This window comes from Phaenicophaeus curvirostris, chromosome 1 (assembly GCF_032191515.1).
Source record: "Phaenicophaeus curvirostris isolate KB17595 chromosome 1, BPBGC_Pcur_1.0, whole genome shotgun sequence".
Classification (NCBI taxonomy): Eukaryota; Metazoa; Chordata; class Aves; order Cuculiformes; family Cuculidae; genus Phaenicophaeus; species Phaenicophaeus curvirostris.
In genome coordinates, this window is record NC_091392.1 from 63,719,691 (window position 1) to 63,735,664 (window position 15,974).

The window sequence follows — 15,974 nt, forward strand, 5'->3', positions numbered from 1 at the left end:
ATTTTTTAGCAATTAAATTCCTGAGACAGATTTTCTTCCACCCACTTATTTCCCTTAATTATTTAAAACACTCCTTATGAGGAAGCTCAAATTCATCATGATGCAAGTCTCCTTGCTAAAGAGGCATATATTTAGTATACTCTGAACCATGGATCTATCTGATAGCTAGCAGGCTGCCACTGCCATTCCAGCTTTGACTTGACAACTAGATCCAAGTAACGGATTCACATGACAGTTCTGCCTGAAGCCCTGTTGCTGCAGTCTACTACACGTGCAATTTGATTTTCTATACACCATTAACACATGTCCCTTGCAGTCTAGCACAGCTGAAGCATGGTGCTAAACGTGTACTCATATTTCAGTTTCACTTTTTTTTTTTTTAACTTTTAGATAGTTAATAGGAGAAATAAATGGAGAAGGGAAAATAAGAGCAAAATATTTTTCTCCTCTTTTTTTTTTTCCTTCTAAACTCTGACAACCCGTTAGAAGCATCTATATCCTTTTGGTGGCACACGCCTGGCTCTGGAATTTGTGTAATTTTCCAGGCTAACAGCATAAAACTACCAACACAAAAAATATTGACAAAACATTTTTGATTGTTCGCTTATTTTGCTCACTAGTTTCGGAAGCATCATCACTGAATTGATACTGGATAGTCAAACTTTTCTCTCTCTTTTTGTAGTTTAAGACAAATTTGCTGGGTTTTGTTTATAAAATAGCCTTGTTTAAGGGTAGAGGAAACAGTAAAAAATTTTCAGCTTCAGAAGAAAAATAACTGAAAGATTTTCAACTTTCTGATCTGCTCTAGAAAGCATATTTTAGTAAATAAAAACCTAAAAAAATGTACAAAGGGGTAATATAGCAAGAAAGAAATATTTTCTCTTTTTACCTTTGTTTCTACAGGTTGATCTTGTTTGCTGATTTCCTCATTTGGTTCTTTCTTCACATTAGCAGTAGTTGCTAGAGTTTCATTTTCAGATGGGAGCAGTGTATCACTGCTTGGAGTCCTGCAGCAGCTATTAAGCATCTGTCCTTCACAAGCTGTCTCACTTTGCAGTGACTCTCTGGAGGTACTTTCTCTTTCCCCATTTATCAAGCTGCTCTTGACGGCATCATCCGGAACTGGGGTGGACATAGTGGAGCCACGATCAGGTAATCTCCTGTCTTCATCTTCTGTCTGGTCTTGTGCTACTACTCCATTGGCTGTGTGCAGCTGTGCAACCTGAGTTTTGTTGGTATTACTATTTCCCTGGTTTTGTAGTGGGTGCTGGCAGGGGAGTTTTGGCTGAGGTGGTGGTGTTGACCCATATCTTCCTTGAGATTTAGAAATATGCAGAACAGAGGAATCTTTCTTCAAATCACTAGGACTTAGTGGGCTAAAACTACCAAAATGGAGAACACAGAGAAAAGTTAAAAATGGCATTATAGAAAAGCTCTACTATGAAAAGTAGGAAAATTGCACCATATAAGCAATTCCTCCATTTCTTCCTGTGTTAATGTTAGGAAGATCAGGTCATTAAGACTTGGACTGCATTAACCCATTAAATTACACAAACATGCATCTCCTACTGGAAACCCTGAGCATCATCCAATGATACATTACAAACTGAAACTGAAGAGGGATGAGAATATAAAATGGAAGGCAATATAATCAGCTACATGTACCAGATAAGGGAACTGAGGCACTAATATACTATAAAGCAACTTGCCCAAAGTTGCCCAGATTATAGGCAGAAAAGGAGAAAGGATCAGGGTCTCCCAAGTCGCAGTCCAATACCTAAACTAACAAGCAACACCTGTACCCTAATTAGCCTTTAATTATACAAGATGCATGAAAAAAAAAAGAATATTTAGCATCCCTTTCCTTAGTTCAGCATATTGGAAGAGGAGCTTTAAATTCTTATCCCATTTCTTCCTTGCTTTTGTTATTTTAGCATGTCCTTTTGCCAGGCTGTATCTTTGCTGAAAATTTTATTCCTCAATATTTTACCTCCTCTTTGAACATATGTTATCACTTCTTCATACCTTTTCACTATCCCTTTCTCTTTTCACATTTTTGAGATTTTGAATTTTAGGCTAATATAAATGTTAGCTTACTCTGCAAAAGTGCTTGGCTTCACTATAGTTTAAAAAAAATCATTGGAATCAAAATAAAACCTATACCTTTTTGTCTTAAGTACATTTAAGAAGCCATATTCAATCTGCAAAATGATACCATGACTGTCCCTCTGTCATATTTTTCCTAGTACGGACCATTAATCTTCTGGAAAGTTGAAGGCTGTTTATAAATTGTATGTTTACTCATTATTTATAGGACAGTTTATAGAAATATTGTGAGCATATTCTGCACTTCAGTACACAAAGCTCAAAAAAATCTTACACTAGCTTCATCATCATCTACCACACAATAAAAAAACTAAATCCGCTTTCATTTAGTTGTATAAAGATTATGCCTTTTTTTAAAAAAAAGCTTAAATCTAAGATAGAATTGATTTACATTTTTCAATTGCATGCACACAGCAAAGATGTTTAATTAACTCTTTACCAAGACTACATGTTTATGGGCTGTACAGAGTAATGAAAATACTTTATCATAATTGACAATCACAGTTTGCAGCTCATAAACATACTACCTAGTCATTTGAAGACCAGTAATTACAAGTGAAGTTCACCTTCATGGAAGACACATTTTGTGAGCTGAGTTCATTTAGAAAACAGGAATTGTTTCAATAGTCATAGCATAAGATTCCTGAACTCACATGCTAATTATGGAAATTTCCCATAAGTAGAGATCATAATGTTGAGGAGAATTTAATCACTGGACAGATATTAGGTGTACTTAATGAATTATGTTGGCCAAAAAGTAACTCAGCTACCACTAGTCCAAAACACATCCTTATTTAAAGTTTACAAATAAGAAAGTTGTCCTTGCTTATTTTTATAGCTTAATCGAATTGAAAAAGTTCTTGTACAGTGCAGTGGGCATGTCCAGGAGGAAGAAACAGAGGGTTCATTGGTGTAGAGCACAATGAACCTGAGGAGTTTCCTTTCAGAAAGGATAAAATTGTGTTTTCTAAGGATACTACACTGTTAAAGACCTTGGTGATGCTTTGGAGGAAGACTGGGAAATAAACTGGTAACAGGACTAGAAAGTTGTGCTAGAAAAATTCACCAGACCTCCAGTGCTGCAGTTAGTTTATTCCCCCCATCTTTGAGCAGCTGTCACTACAGACTACAATTAAGTCTTTGCCTAATGACAGAAGTTTCTTGCAGATAAAGCTCTAAAATTGTTTCTATTCCACTAAACAAATGTACTTTTGCAATGCTCAGCTGCTGCTGCGTAACGGATTAAATTTCCCCCATGTTGAAGGGAAACTCTTTCAATGAAAGTCTTAATACTCTGGCTCCTCAGAAGGACACGTTCTGTCCATGGGGGGCATCCCATCAGAACATCAGTATCCCCAGGAAACACAAGAAAGCCATGTCCAAAACTTGCAATGCTTAGTTGTCACTGGACTGTTTCTTGAGCTGTTCATCTGTAATGGGCTTTCTGGAAGGCTATTCTCCTTCTATAGAGCATATTGAGACATATTTGAATACTCTGCTTCAGAGGTTATGCTTCTTATCACATACACTAGTTTGTGAAAGCAGAGTTCACTGTAGCTCATGTTTCTCAAAGTTCCAAATGTTTCCTGTAAAAGGCAGTATCAAAACTCAAGAATATCAAGCTATACCAAAACTACCAGGTATTACAAGACATACAGTACAGAGAATGTATGCCATCAAAACAAATAACTCATACAGTTCGCTCTCCTTACATGAATGATCTGAAGAGGTTAAGACAGTATAAAAGGAAATCAGGATTTTAGGTTTTTCCATTTACTTACAGAAGTCTGGGGTTTTTTTTCTACAAGAAGATTAGCTACATGTTTCATTGTAAAAATCACTACTACTTTCAAATTGTCAACATTTTCAGGCTATATAAATGCTACAAGTTTGTTTTGTTTCCTTTTTTTAAAAGAAAAATTAAGTCTAGAACCTTGTGAAAAAGCACACCTTGTACAGATCAGATATACAACTCATTCACACCACTTCAAAACGCATGCAGTTTTGCCATCACTTCTCCTGGCAGGGATGTGTTTGAGCCCTACCGCAGTACCAACGTTCTTCCTCACAGGTTCAAGTTCTAACAATCCACATACAAAAGAGCTACAAACCAATTCAAATTCTATTACGTACCTGCCTCCCTCAAAACGATTGATGAGATCTGACACTTTACTGGACTTTTCCTTTGCAACACCAGAAACAGGGGTGGGTGTCTCTTCCTCCATTCTTGGCTTCTGATTTGATAAAGCTTTGTGTCTATGGGTTTGGTATGTAACAGGTGACACCTTCTGCAGATGAACTGGCTTTGGAGGCACTGCAAGCAACAACAACAACCACCACCATCAATCTATTGCTCATAAACTATTTCTTTGAACTGCTAAAACATAGATGAAATTTTTGCATAAGAACATACTGCAGTAATGAAGAAGAGATGCTTTTGGCTTTGTTTAACCTAAAGGTGCTTTATCAATAGAGACTTCATATAGGTTGTTTAAGCAATGTCTGGCATCAGACATCTTGTTTTATTTCTTGGATAAAAGTCGAACCACATGCCAGAGACATGCTGAACAAACTAGAAAACTGCAGGGTGGGTTCTTGTTTATTTGGGTTTTATAGTGCACTGTAAAAACATACATGGTATCCACAAATGCATGTTTTATCATAAAAAAGAATAAAGCATAATCAGAGGATCTAGCTGTGCTGTGGAGCTCAAGAGAGAGACTTAAATTGCTGCCTCAAAACCCCAGTGCTCTCATTCTTTACCTTCTCCCCAGTGACAATAATAATACCTTTTCCACTGACTGTTATTTGCCTCCTTTACTCACTGAACCTTCATCTATTTACACTGCTGAAAACCTGAACCCCTGAAACTATTTTTTACTCTTGCTTTTCACCATCCCTACATATAAGTCCTTCTAATCAGACGGTTAATGATCAGCCACTGTGTAATGCAGCAGTGGCTAGAATGCAAAAGACACATAAAGCATCTGAAGTCACAAATGCTGGGGGATTTTAAATTAACTTTTATCCCTTTAAGCAACTATGCAGCATTTGTGGGCAAACACACCTCATAGACATTGCTCGAAAGGTGTTCCACTATCAGAGCAATGCTCCTCTGGCTCCATCAAGAAGAGTGACTTAATTCCCAAGAACACAACTCTGTTCATTCACACACACACACACACACTCCCAAAACATTTTGTGGGGAGAAGCAAAAGCATTTGATATGAAATTAAAAAATAAGTATGATATCTGCCCTTTAATAAGAGGCAGGCATAAACTGGCAGGAGTAGTCAATGCACTGCCAGCAGAATCAGCAGCCCCAGGGACTTGGCCACCACTCCACAGGCACCAGCCCTCCAGTAACTACACAGACCTGCCAAGGAATAAATACGAAGGGAAGGACAGGAACTGGCATTAGGAATCACGTGCAACTCTCATGGTAGAATAATAAGCACCAGTACAGGATACACAATAGATGGATGTGAAAAAGCCATATTCCTTGCATTGCTGACTCTGGAATAGCAGACTGACAGACCCTGGAAAACCTGTGCACCATAGGAATGACTTTAAATCCCATCAACTGACATTTGAAAGTGCTGTTGAAAAAAAATCTTGCAAATACACTATCAGAGACTATGATAAAATTCAAGGAACACTTGATTAAGGGTGACTGTCTATCTCTACCTTACATTAAATTTATAGGAGGGAGTAATTATCTGTCCTTCCAATGGCGCAATTGTACTGAAGAGGGACTGTAGTGATCACTGCAGTCTGAAAAGTACCATGAGGGCCCCCGTGAAGAAATGAATGTACCACAAAAAGCTTTAGACTTCAACCATACCAACTAAAAATGTGAATAAATGAAATAATCAGAGGGAGAAGTAAAAGAATTACTGTAGATTAGATTCTTTTACTGTGTATATGTGTGCACCTTTGATCCTTTTAAGCTTTATTTTATATTTACTAATACAAGCAGAAAAGCAAGTTTGGGGAAGGATGAAGTGCAGAAAAGGCAACTTAAAATGCTGCAGCTTTCAAATAGTTACAATGCAATCCTGAAACAAGTAGAATATTAAATTGTGTAACTGCTTAAGTACATGTGAAAACTGAAGTTCTTCCTGAGAAGCCACACACATTAGCTCAGCAGCAGCTGCAGTGCAGTGGAGCAGCTTTCCCTCTTCTCAGGGAGTTTGGAGAAGGTCTGGCAGAATTAGGCCAACAAGCACCAGATAATTGTCCATGCACTGAATTGCCTGCTGCACTGATAAGAGCGGTGGAACAGCTGAAAAAAGCAACACAAGTGGGCTGGGAAAAAGCATGACGCAATTGAGCATTGGTACTGCTGTTCCCTCAGGGAGAAGGCGTAAGAGAAAGGGGATATTGGATGGATTTATTGGCCAGCACTACACTAGTTTGTAGAAACACTTCTTGCTCTTGCAATAGATTTTGTATAATCTGTAGTCATGTGAATTCAATGGACTCGTACATCTCTTCAATTCTTTTGTACATCTCACAGAATGTTAATATCCTCACATAGATATATTGAAACTACTAAACTTGAGGGAATTAACGTCTACTAATAAGCAGAAGGAATTAGTTGGAAGTTATTTTTATACTAGATCCACTGGGACAAAAATCAAATTCTAGGACATGCTGTGGAGGTGTTGCATGCTCTTGCAGCTGTTACTATGAAGAAAAAACTGAAGAGTCCCCAGCCTAGCAGCATTTCAGTGGGACATGAACAAGGAACCTCCAGTCAAACTGGGCAATAGCAATATATTGAAAACTCCTGTAATATCTTCAGAGAATAAAGACAAAACAAACAGCAACGTCAATTCACTAATGCAAGGTATTTTCTTCTTTATTCCCTATTAACATCACACAGAATCACAGAATAACCAGGTTGGAAGAGACCCACCGGATCATCGAGTCCAACCAATGGACTAACCGATGGACTAACCGATGGACAACCGATGGACTATCAAACACTAAACCATATCCCTCAGCACCTCATCCACCCGTGCCTTAAACACCTCCAGGGAAGGTGGCTCAACCACCTCCCTTGGCAGCCTGTTCCAGTGCCCAGTGACCCTTTCTGTGAAGAATTTTTTCCTAACGTCTAGCCTAAACCTCCCCTGGCGGAGCTTGAGGCCATTCCCTCTTGTCCTGTCCCCTGTCACTTGGGAGAAGAGGCCAGCACCCTCCTCTCTACAACGTCCTTTCAGGTAGTTGTAGAGAGCAATGAGGTCACCCCTCAGCCTCCTCTTCTCCAGGCTAAACAACCCCAGCTCTCTCAGCCGCTCCTCATAAGGCCTGTTCTCCAGCCCCTAACAGACATTTCCCCTAATCAGCTGCTGCTGTAGCTACCGTGTTTTAGAAATAGAGCAATGTGAAAAGGACAGTCACAAGATCAATGAAAAGAATCAGTAGTGTAAAAAAGCCCTGCAAACCTTCTTGTAAGGTCAACCTTGTTAACAGGGATTACAGAAAACAAATTCCATTAATTCTCCCCTCAATGTACTTCTGAAGTGTTTTGTTTTAATCAGATTATTTTTCAATGTGCACACAGCAAGGATCTTAAAGAGAAAAAAAGAGAAAAGACTGACCCATTGTAATATCCTGCATAATACAGAGCTCTGTTTGAGTCTATAAATACTCTTGTCTCCATACTGTAGAATTTTGAGCTCATTAGGAGATATGAACTGCATATTCTGCCCAAAGAAAACCCCTCAGCACACTCAGATAGCGGTTACTGTATAACGCTAGCCAAAACATCTAATCAAGGTTTAAGCTGCCATGCATTCAACTCTGTACATATATTTAAGGAAATGGCAAGCAATGCTACAAATGGCTAAAAAGGTACAACCACCTTTGCTGACGCCAAAGCACATTAGCAAAGATCATATGTCGCTTCTCTTGGAAAGTATAATGTCCTCAATCTTCTTCTAGACATTTAACTCTGCTGGTTAAAATGCTACCACGCTTCGATTCCATGAAAATACAGAGTTAAAAGTTCCTGTGGTAAGCAACTACAGGTCTCCTGACTGAGTAATCCTTCATCACCTCCTTAGATGCTTCATCACCTTCAGAAAGGTCAAATGCGCACAGCTGGATAGATACCAAAGATTTACACTTGCCAGAAAAGTACAAAATAAGTAGTAACCTAGACTCACTAGAAAGAGATAAAGAGTCACCTGCCCTTTAGGATGTACATTTCAGTATTTTCATATCACAAAAGAATAGGTATCTTCCAACAATATATTAAGAAAGAAGACCAATAGTAATAAGATGTGCTTTGTTCTCTTGTTTCTCTTCAAGGAAATAATGTTTGGGATTTGGCAGTTTCATTACTAAAAGAGACATTACTGCAGATATTTTAAAGCACCATTGAGATTGGGTAAGTCTAGCTAGAAACAGTTCTCAGTTTTAGCTCAATTAATCTTTAATTGTTGAAGTTTCATTTGCCAGAGAAGTACAGTCTACATTCCAGACCTTCAAGAAGTCTTTCAGATTTTCTGGGCCCAGGCCACTGAATACCTTCAGAACCACAGACTATATTATAATTAACTGAGAAAGGAGGACAGGATTGATGCTACACAGTAGACCGTCAGCTAAAATTAACTGCTGAAGTCCACATGTTGAATCCTTTGTGTCCATATCACTTCACAGTAGCACAAATCAGGCCATCTTCTGAAGTGGAAAATCATCTCCAACTCAAACAAAAATGCCTGTTTAGCCTCAGCAGGAGGCTCACAAGTACTCCTAAGCACTCATTAGAAACATTTAAATGAGCAACTGATGTACAGTCTTGAACTGACAAGACACTTCAGTACTTTGGAGAAGTGTTGACATTTCAACATATTTTCCTTCCTACAATAATACAGCCTGGTACAGACAACAGCTTCAGTGCTCAGCATTTAGTAATTGGGCATTGTATAAAAGTCATGCAAGACGTTCAAAGAGGAGGGAAAAGAAGAAACTAGATAAAATCGCTCAATTGGCACATGTCACTCTACATGCAATATGCCATTGCTAGTTTAAGATCGCTGCCCAAATATCTGTAGGTAAAGGTGAATTTATTTAAAAATTTGCTTCCTCTTTCATGCATGGTATTTACCTTGTAACTCAGTAGAATATTTTGCTATTTCTATTAACTACCCCACTCTGTACTAGTCCACTTTATCAGAGAATCACAGAATCACTAGGTTGGAAAAGACCCACAGGATCATTGAGTCCAACCATTCCTATCAATCACTAGACCATGCCCCTTAGCACCTCATCCACCCGCCCCTTAAACACCTCCAGGGAAGGTGAATCAACCACCTCCCTGGGCAGCCTGTTCCAGTGCCCAATGACCCTTTCTGTGAAAAATTTTTTCTAATGTCAAGCCTGAACCTCCCTTGGTGGAGCTTGAGGCCATTCCCTCTCATCCTGTCACTTGGGAGAAGAGGCAACCTCCCTCCTCTCCACAATCTCCTTTCAGGTAGTTCTAGAGAGCAACAAGGTCTCCCCTCAGCCTTCTCTTCTCAAGGCTAAACAACCCCACTTCCCCCAGGTGCTCCTCCAGCCCCTTCACCAGCTTCGTTGCTCTTCTCTGAACTCGCTCCAGAGCCTCAACATCCTTCTTGTGGTGAGAGGACCAGAACTGAACACAGGATTCGAGGAGCAGTCTCACCAGTGTTGAGTACAGAGGGAGAATAACCTCCCTGGACCTGCTGGTCACACCGTTTCCAATACAAGCCAGGATGCCAATGGCCGCCTTGGCCACCTGGGCACACTGCTGGCTCATGTTCAGTCGCTGTCAATCAACACCCCCAGGTCTTTCTCCTCCGGGCAGCTTTCTAGCCAGTCTTCTAGTCTGTTGCATGCACTGCATTAATGCAAAGGCAAAATACCGTGTTTCACAGCTGGTACAGACTGTGACTGCTTTTCTCTCTCTCTTTTTTGGGGTTTTTGTTTTTTCTTTTTGCTCAGCTCCCTCATCAGCCTACAGTCAGTTTCAGGCTTTGTTCCAAATTTGTAAAGACTTTCAGGAATCAAACTGTACTCAATACAGAAATCTGATATAAGCATTTCTAAATTGTTAATGGAAGGAATTATTGGGGAACTAAAACTGCCCTTTTAATGTCAATGTATTAGACATTGTTTTATCCCTGAAATACCAAGGGGGGAAAAAAAAGAAAATTGAAAGAAAGAATTTTATATTGGATTCTGTGCAGAAATTTATTCACGTGATACAGCTACCCTGAGTGATCCATTTCCAAATATTTAAACTGCTCCTCAGGGATCAAGTACAAATAAAAAAGGTTCAGTGTCCAGGGTTCACATCAAGATTCCAGACAATTTCCCTCAATATCAAAGTTCTAGTTCCTCTACTGAAGCTAGATTTACTAAAATTAGCTGTACCCCACTTCTAACACAACCTCAAAGTCACCTTTATGTGTCTCATTTTGATTATATACATTTTGGTAGGTTAGATGAAGGTCATTTTGCAGTTGGTTCATCAAATACACCAGCATTACAATTCAGGTCATCTTGTTTCCTTTTGCTATGACAGGATATTTAGTATCTGCATGGACAGAACAACAATTTGGAAAAACATTTTGTGCTACTATAAACCAAAAGTGCTTCTGTCCCTGTATGTGAAAAGTTGTTCCAAAAAAAAAATTAGCGACCACACTTAAACCAATTTAGTTTGCTTGGATCATTTGGCCTCCCCAATGCTCATCTCATTAAGTCTATTTTGTTTTGTTCCAATTAAATAAAGATGTGAAAAATATAGACTATGCAACTTTGTTATGATACACATTATGAGAAATAAATGGAGAAAGACATAGGCCCACAAACAAAGGAGGCACAAAATACTATTTACAACAGTACTATTGGATATAATCTACACAGCTGCATTTCTTAGATTACAACACTATTCCTGGCTATGCCACATTTTGGAGCAAACAATTTTGACAAACACAGAAGTCATGGCTAGAAAGAAGCAACAACAGCTGCATAACTACTTGAATGAATGGGGTCCAGTAACAGCCCACTTCTAATTTATCTATCAGCTAAAATGTATAATAAGTGGGTTGTCTTTGTTTTTGAAAGGCTTAAAATCTTTTTATTGATTGCTTATTTCTCTTTCTCCATTAACAAATTTCTAAAATCTTTTTCTTAGGAAGAATATATGTTCTCTTGTTAATTTAGCTTCAGAGAATGTGCTTCAGAGACCTAGGACCTTGTGCAGAAAGACCATTTATATAAGTAATGTTTACATATGACTGATAAAAACATCTTAGTTTAGTGAGCAATACTGGCAAAAGTTCTATCAAAACAAACAATACAAAACCCCACAGCTTTATTTTGCTCTCATTCTCCCTAAGTAAACAACACTGTCTTGATATCTGAATAAATTTCTTCCCTCCTTAACTGTAATATTAAAACTCTGGACTATTGTAAACTTCTCCAAGATGCATTTTCCCATTAATCGGTATATAGATAGTTAAATAAACTAAATGATGATTCTACATGATTCTGCTTGCTATATGTGATTTAGGTGTGAGCTACTTTTCTAGAAGTAATTTTAGTTTGTGTCACATCAGCACTCTCAGAATCCTATACACTCAGCAGGAGCGTATCAGTCTCCTAAACTCACTCTTTTCTTTAACCTTTGAGATGAATGAAATTCCTATTGAATGTCACTCCTAAAAGACATCAGTTCAGATCTGCTCTGAATCCAAGATTTCCAGAACATAAGGACTCTTTGTGATCACCTTCAGCAGAATCATCCATATTACTGAGAAGCCCACATAAAAAGATGATTTGAGCTTCAGGTATATCAAGTCTGATCTATTTAGCTTTTAGAAGTAAAGATACTATTTATAGAAAGGAAGAAGGGAAATCTACTCTGCAGATATTATTGGTCAGCTTTTATTGCAGAAACACAAACTTTCCATCTCATTCCACTTACTCCTCAGGAGGGCTCCTCTTGAACTCAGTTAGAACCCCAAAGCACCTGAATATCTTTCCCACTGCCTCTATCTTGAAGCCAGTCTGCCAAATCCTCCAGCTAATTAAAAAATAATATCACAACCTTCCAGTTCAAATGCAGTAAGCCTTTCGAAAAATAAGCCCTGACAATAGTTCAATACAATCAAGAGCCTTTCATGTGTTCTCCCACCTCTACTTACTAGCCACTTCTTGGGCAGAGAACCAATTTAATACTTGCTGCCTCACAGTAAGTGCAGAGTAAATTACTAGACACTGGAAATAGAAGCACATAGGTGTATCAACACATTTTAACATATTACTAAGTCCAGCTTTCTTTCTGAGAACCTTTTTCAACAAAATATTATCAGAAATGACACATTCAAAAAGCATTTTTGGAACATTCATATTTCAGCAGCAAGCCTTTGCCCCACTATTTCCTTTCAGAGAAGTACAGTTCTTTCGAGGTGCTCCATTTCTCTTCAAGTCTGAGATGAAGAACAACTTCCTTAACCAAAACATTTGAGACTATTTACCTTGTGGCTTTGGATTTGAAGCTGAACGTGGGGACTGTTTAACTGGCACACTTCCATTTATTCCCTGAGCCACTTCATTGTGTACATTCTGCTCAACTAGCCTGGTTGTGGCACTTGCTGTACAAGATCCAGAAAATATTAAGGACTTTGGACAGATGCTGTTGCCTGGAAAACAAATTGGTACAAAAAGTCCAAGAGTTAGAAACACAATTAAATACAAGGTGGTATGAGTATAAACACATTTATTAAGTGCTAACACTTCTCTACAGAGAAAGTCAGAATATTTGTCTTCCCTTAGAAGAGTGTCTCATCGTAAAACATACTCTGCCTTTCACTGAAATTTATTATGTTGCTTAAACCTTGAAGATGGGATATATATAAAAAATATTCCACCATGACTAGCCTAGGCTCTTCAATAGCAAGATTATAATCTCTAACAGATTTTTTCCTATTTGAATTGTCAATGCATTTGTTCAAACAAAGAACTATAGAAAAAAACCAGCATTTTTGTTCAGCCATTCTATTTCCGTACTCAAAATATTTATTATGGCAAGTAGCATCCAAAAATTAGCGAAATGCATTGTAACTTAGTTTGTAGGAAAGGGCTCCTATTTTAAGTGGTTTTTTTTAAAAAAAGAGCAAATCACAAAGCCAGCTGATACCTCCATTACGTTTCCTCCTAGCAGAATGGCATTTATTCCTACGAAGAGAATCAATACGCTGCCACTTGTAAAAATGCTGGAAGAAAAATTTAAAGCAAAACATATTCAAACAACAGAAACTGTAGTAAATTCACTTATTAGAATGTGCTCACACAAGTCTAAACTACATACTTTTGGTTTGGGGTGTGGAAGTAATTGGTTCTGTAAACACGATCAAAAACTTGACATACTATGAAGGTCAATATTCATCATCTCTGGAGTCAATAAAATAAAGGAAGAAAACCCTTTTATCATTTATTGCACTGTCTTCATAATTATTTTCATTTTTGACAAAATTATTAGTGTAGAGTTTTAACGCATAAATCTATTGTTATTATATGTCATCATTTCACCTTTGCTTCCTTGTTCTAGTACAAATGCAAACATGAGTGGTGGCTTGTTTGCATGTTTCGAAAAAAGCAAATCTAAAACCCAGTCGACCACATCATAAAGTCATTCTCTGAAGTCTTCTGAACAACAAGTAGTTTGCAGTCCGGACCCTCTGATCCAGTCCATCTCCCTCTCCCACAGCAAAATCCATCATATCAAGCCATTCCTAGCAACACTCAGTCCTGGTCTTAGACCAGCAGTGGAAAGAGATGCCATAGTTATTGCTTAATACTGTTTAAGGGCTCTTAAACATTTTGTGGATTCCAACAATCATAGAATCATAGAATAACCAGGTTGGGAAAGACCCACCGGATCATCGAGTCCAACCATTCCTATCAAACACTAAACCATGCCCATCAGCACTTCGTCCACCCGTCCCTTAAACACCTCCAGGGAAGCGGACTCAACCACCTCCCTGGGCAGCCTGTTCCAGTGCCCAGTGACCATTTCTGTGAAAATTTTTTTCCTAATGTCCAGCCTAAACCTCCCCTGGCGGAGCTTGAGGCCGTTCCCTCTTGTCCTGTCCCCTGTCACTTGGGAGAAGAGGCCAGCACCCTCCTCTCCACAACCTCCTTTCAGGTAGTTGTAGAGAGCAATGAGGTCTAATAATATCTTCATGTATTTCTGCTTTATTTCTTAGAAGATTTTTTTTTTTACCTTTTAAATACTGAAGCAGCCCTACACCTAGACGCTTCCTCTACAAAGATGGAAACTTGCAGAGGTCCATGGAGAGATCAAAAACCCACCCTACCAAAGCACAAATACTTGGATTACAAGGCATTCAGGACACCACACCAAGAATATGGCATCCTTCTCTCTTCCACTTCATTCAATTAGCAATGGATCTCCCAAGAACCAGGTTGTTGGTCCCAAATGATGAGGATGATTTAACGAAGCCCACATGCTTACAGGAGCTTCTCAGACATTTGTCATCTTAGGCAGAAATTCCACATCTCTGTTTCCATGGGACCACTCCATACACAAAAAGTTGTATTGTACTATAACAGCAGGTGCTCTGCTCCAGATCACTCCTCAGTGCCTAAGAAGGTACCTTAAGTGCAATTACTGCCTCTCCTATGGAAGAGGGAGTATTAAAAGTTCTTGGACAAGCCAAGGCAATGGCATAGGACCCATGCAAGTCTTCCTTGTATCCATCAAAGAACCAACAGGCTTGTCAATGAGGCTAGAAGCATGAAGTCACAGAGCTTTCTGAAAACTATTTTGCCTGCAGATTTGACAGCTAATACGCTTCAAGATCTTCAAACCCCAGCTGCAGCTCAGTAAGACACTGGTGCAGTCAACTGTTCAGGCCAAGGCTGGAAGTCTCCATCAAAATGGTACCTTATTATTTATTAAAAGGATAATAAGAAAACAAGGTGCTGCTGGTATAAGAATAGGAACTTACTTTACACACAACTTTATCAAGGCACTTACTCCTGTTTAAGGCTATCGCTCATGATTGCTTTAAGCTGAGGCAGATAGAGAGCTGCTGCTCAACTGGGCAGCTCTGTGGTCTGCCACTTTTCCTTCCCCATCACCGCCCACTCCAGCTTCTGTTTCTGGCTAGTCCTTCCCCTACACCAGCACCATCACTTGTTCAACCACACAGTGAGATAAGCAGCAGAAATTATGTGGCAGAAAGTTGGAGTAGATTTTAGACAGATCATGGCCATGTCAGCACAGCTTCTGGCATAAAAAGACAGCCAGAAACATAGGTGGAAAAGGGCAAGATGGCTCCTCTCAGTAGCAGCCTTTACTTAGACTGACCTAAAACAACCACTTAAGTGCAACCCCGGGTCCTCAAGTAGATATTGAGACATGGATTCTACCTGGTTTACACACACACACACACACACACACACACAGAGCCTTACGCAAAGTCCAGTAAGACTAGCAACAGCGGAAAACAAACCTTTAATGCAAAAACCATTAGGCTGCATTAAGAACAAATTTTTTTGTCAGCATCATGTCCACTCAAACAACTAAAACTGGCAAATGCTAGTTCCATTCAGTGGTCAAAACATAGTTTGTAAAGCTTGTCCACTGTAAAGCAAAACTGTAACACAAGCAACCGAAAAGATTCTGCAGTAGGATCTTTTTCAACTGCTTACGTAAAACAAAAGCTACAAGAAGCATTCTGTCCCAAGATATTCCTTCTCTGGCTTCACATGCATAACAATTCAGTAATGGGGGTGGGGGCAAAGAGAAAAAAGAATGTCTTCAAATTCATCACTGTTGTACAAGCCATTACACAAAT

At 39.0% G+C, this 15,974-nt stretch overlaps 2 protein-coding genes across 3 annotated transcripts in view; one reads left to right on the forward strand and one right to left on the reverse strand.

Moving 5' to 3' along the window:
- AMN1 (antagonist of mitotic exit network 1 homolog) overlaps positions 1–15,974 on the forward strand; it is a 469,636-nt gene that overhangs the window by 39,175 nt on the left and 414,487 nt on the right. The gene's annotated exons all lie outside the window — the stretch shown is intronic.
- LOC138722177 (protein bicaudal D homolog 1) overlaps positions 1–15,974 on the reverse strand; it is a 305,608-nt gene that overhangs the window by 27,775 nt on the left and 261,859 nt on the right. For both annotated transcript variants that reach the window (XM_069860071.1, XM_069860079.1), the window contains exons 9-11: positions 12,627–12,791; positions 4,240–4,420; positions 890–1,382 (exon numbers count right to left, since the gene is read on the reverse strand). In XM_069860071.1, coding sequence (XP_069716172.1) covers positions 890–1,382; positions 4,240–4,420; positions 12,627–12,791 — 839 coding nt within the window. The remainder of the gene's footprint in view (positions 1–889; positions 1,383–4,239; positions 4,421–12,626; positions 12,792–15,974) is intronic.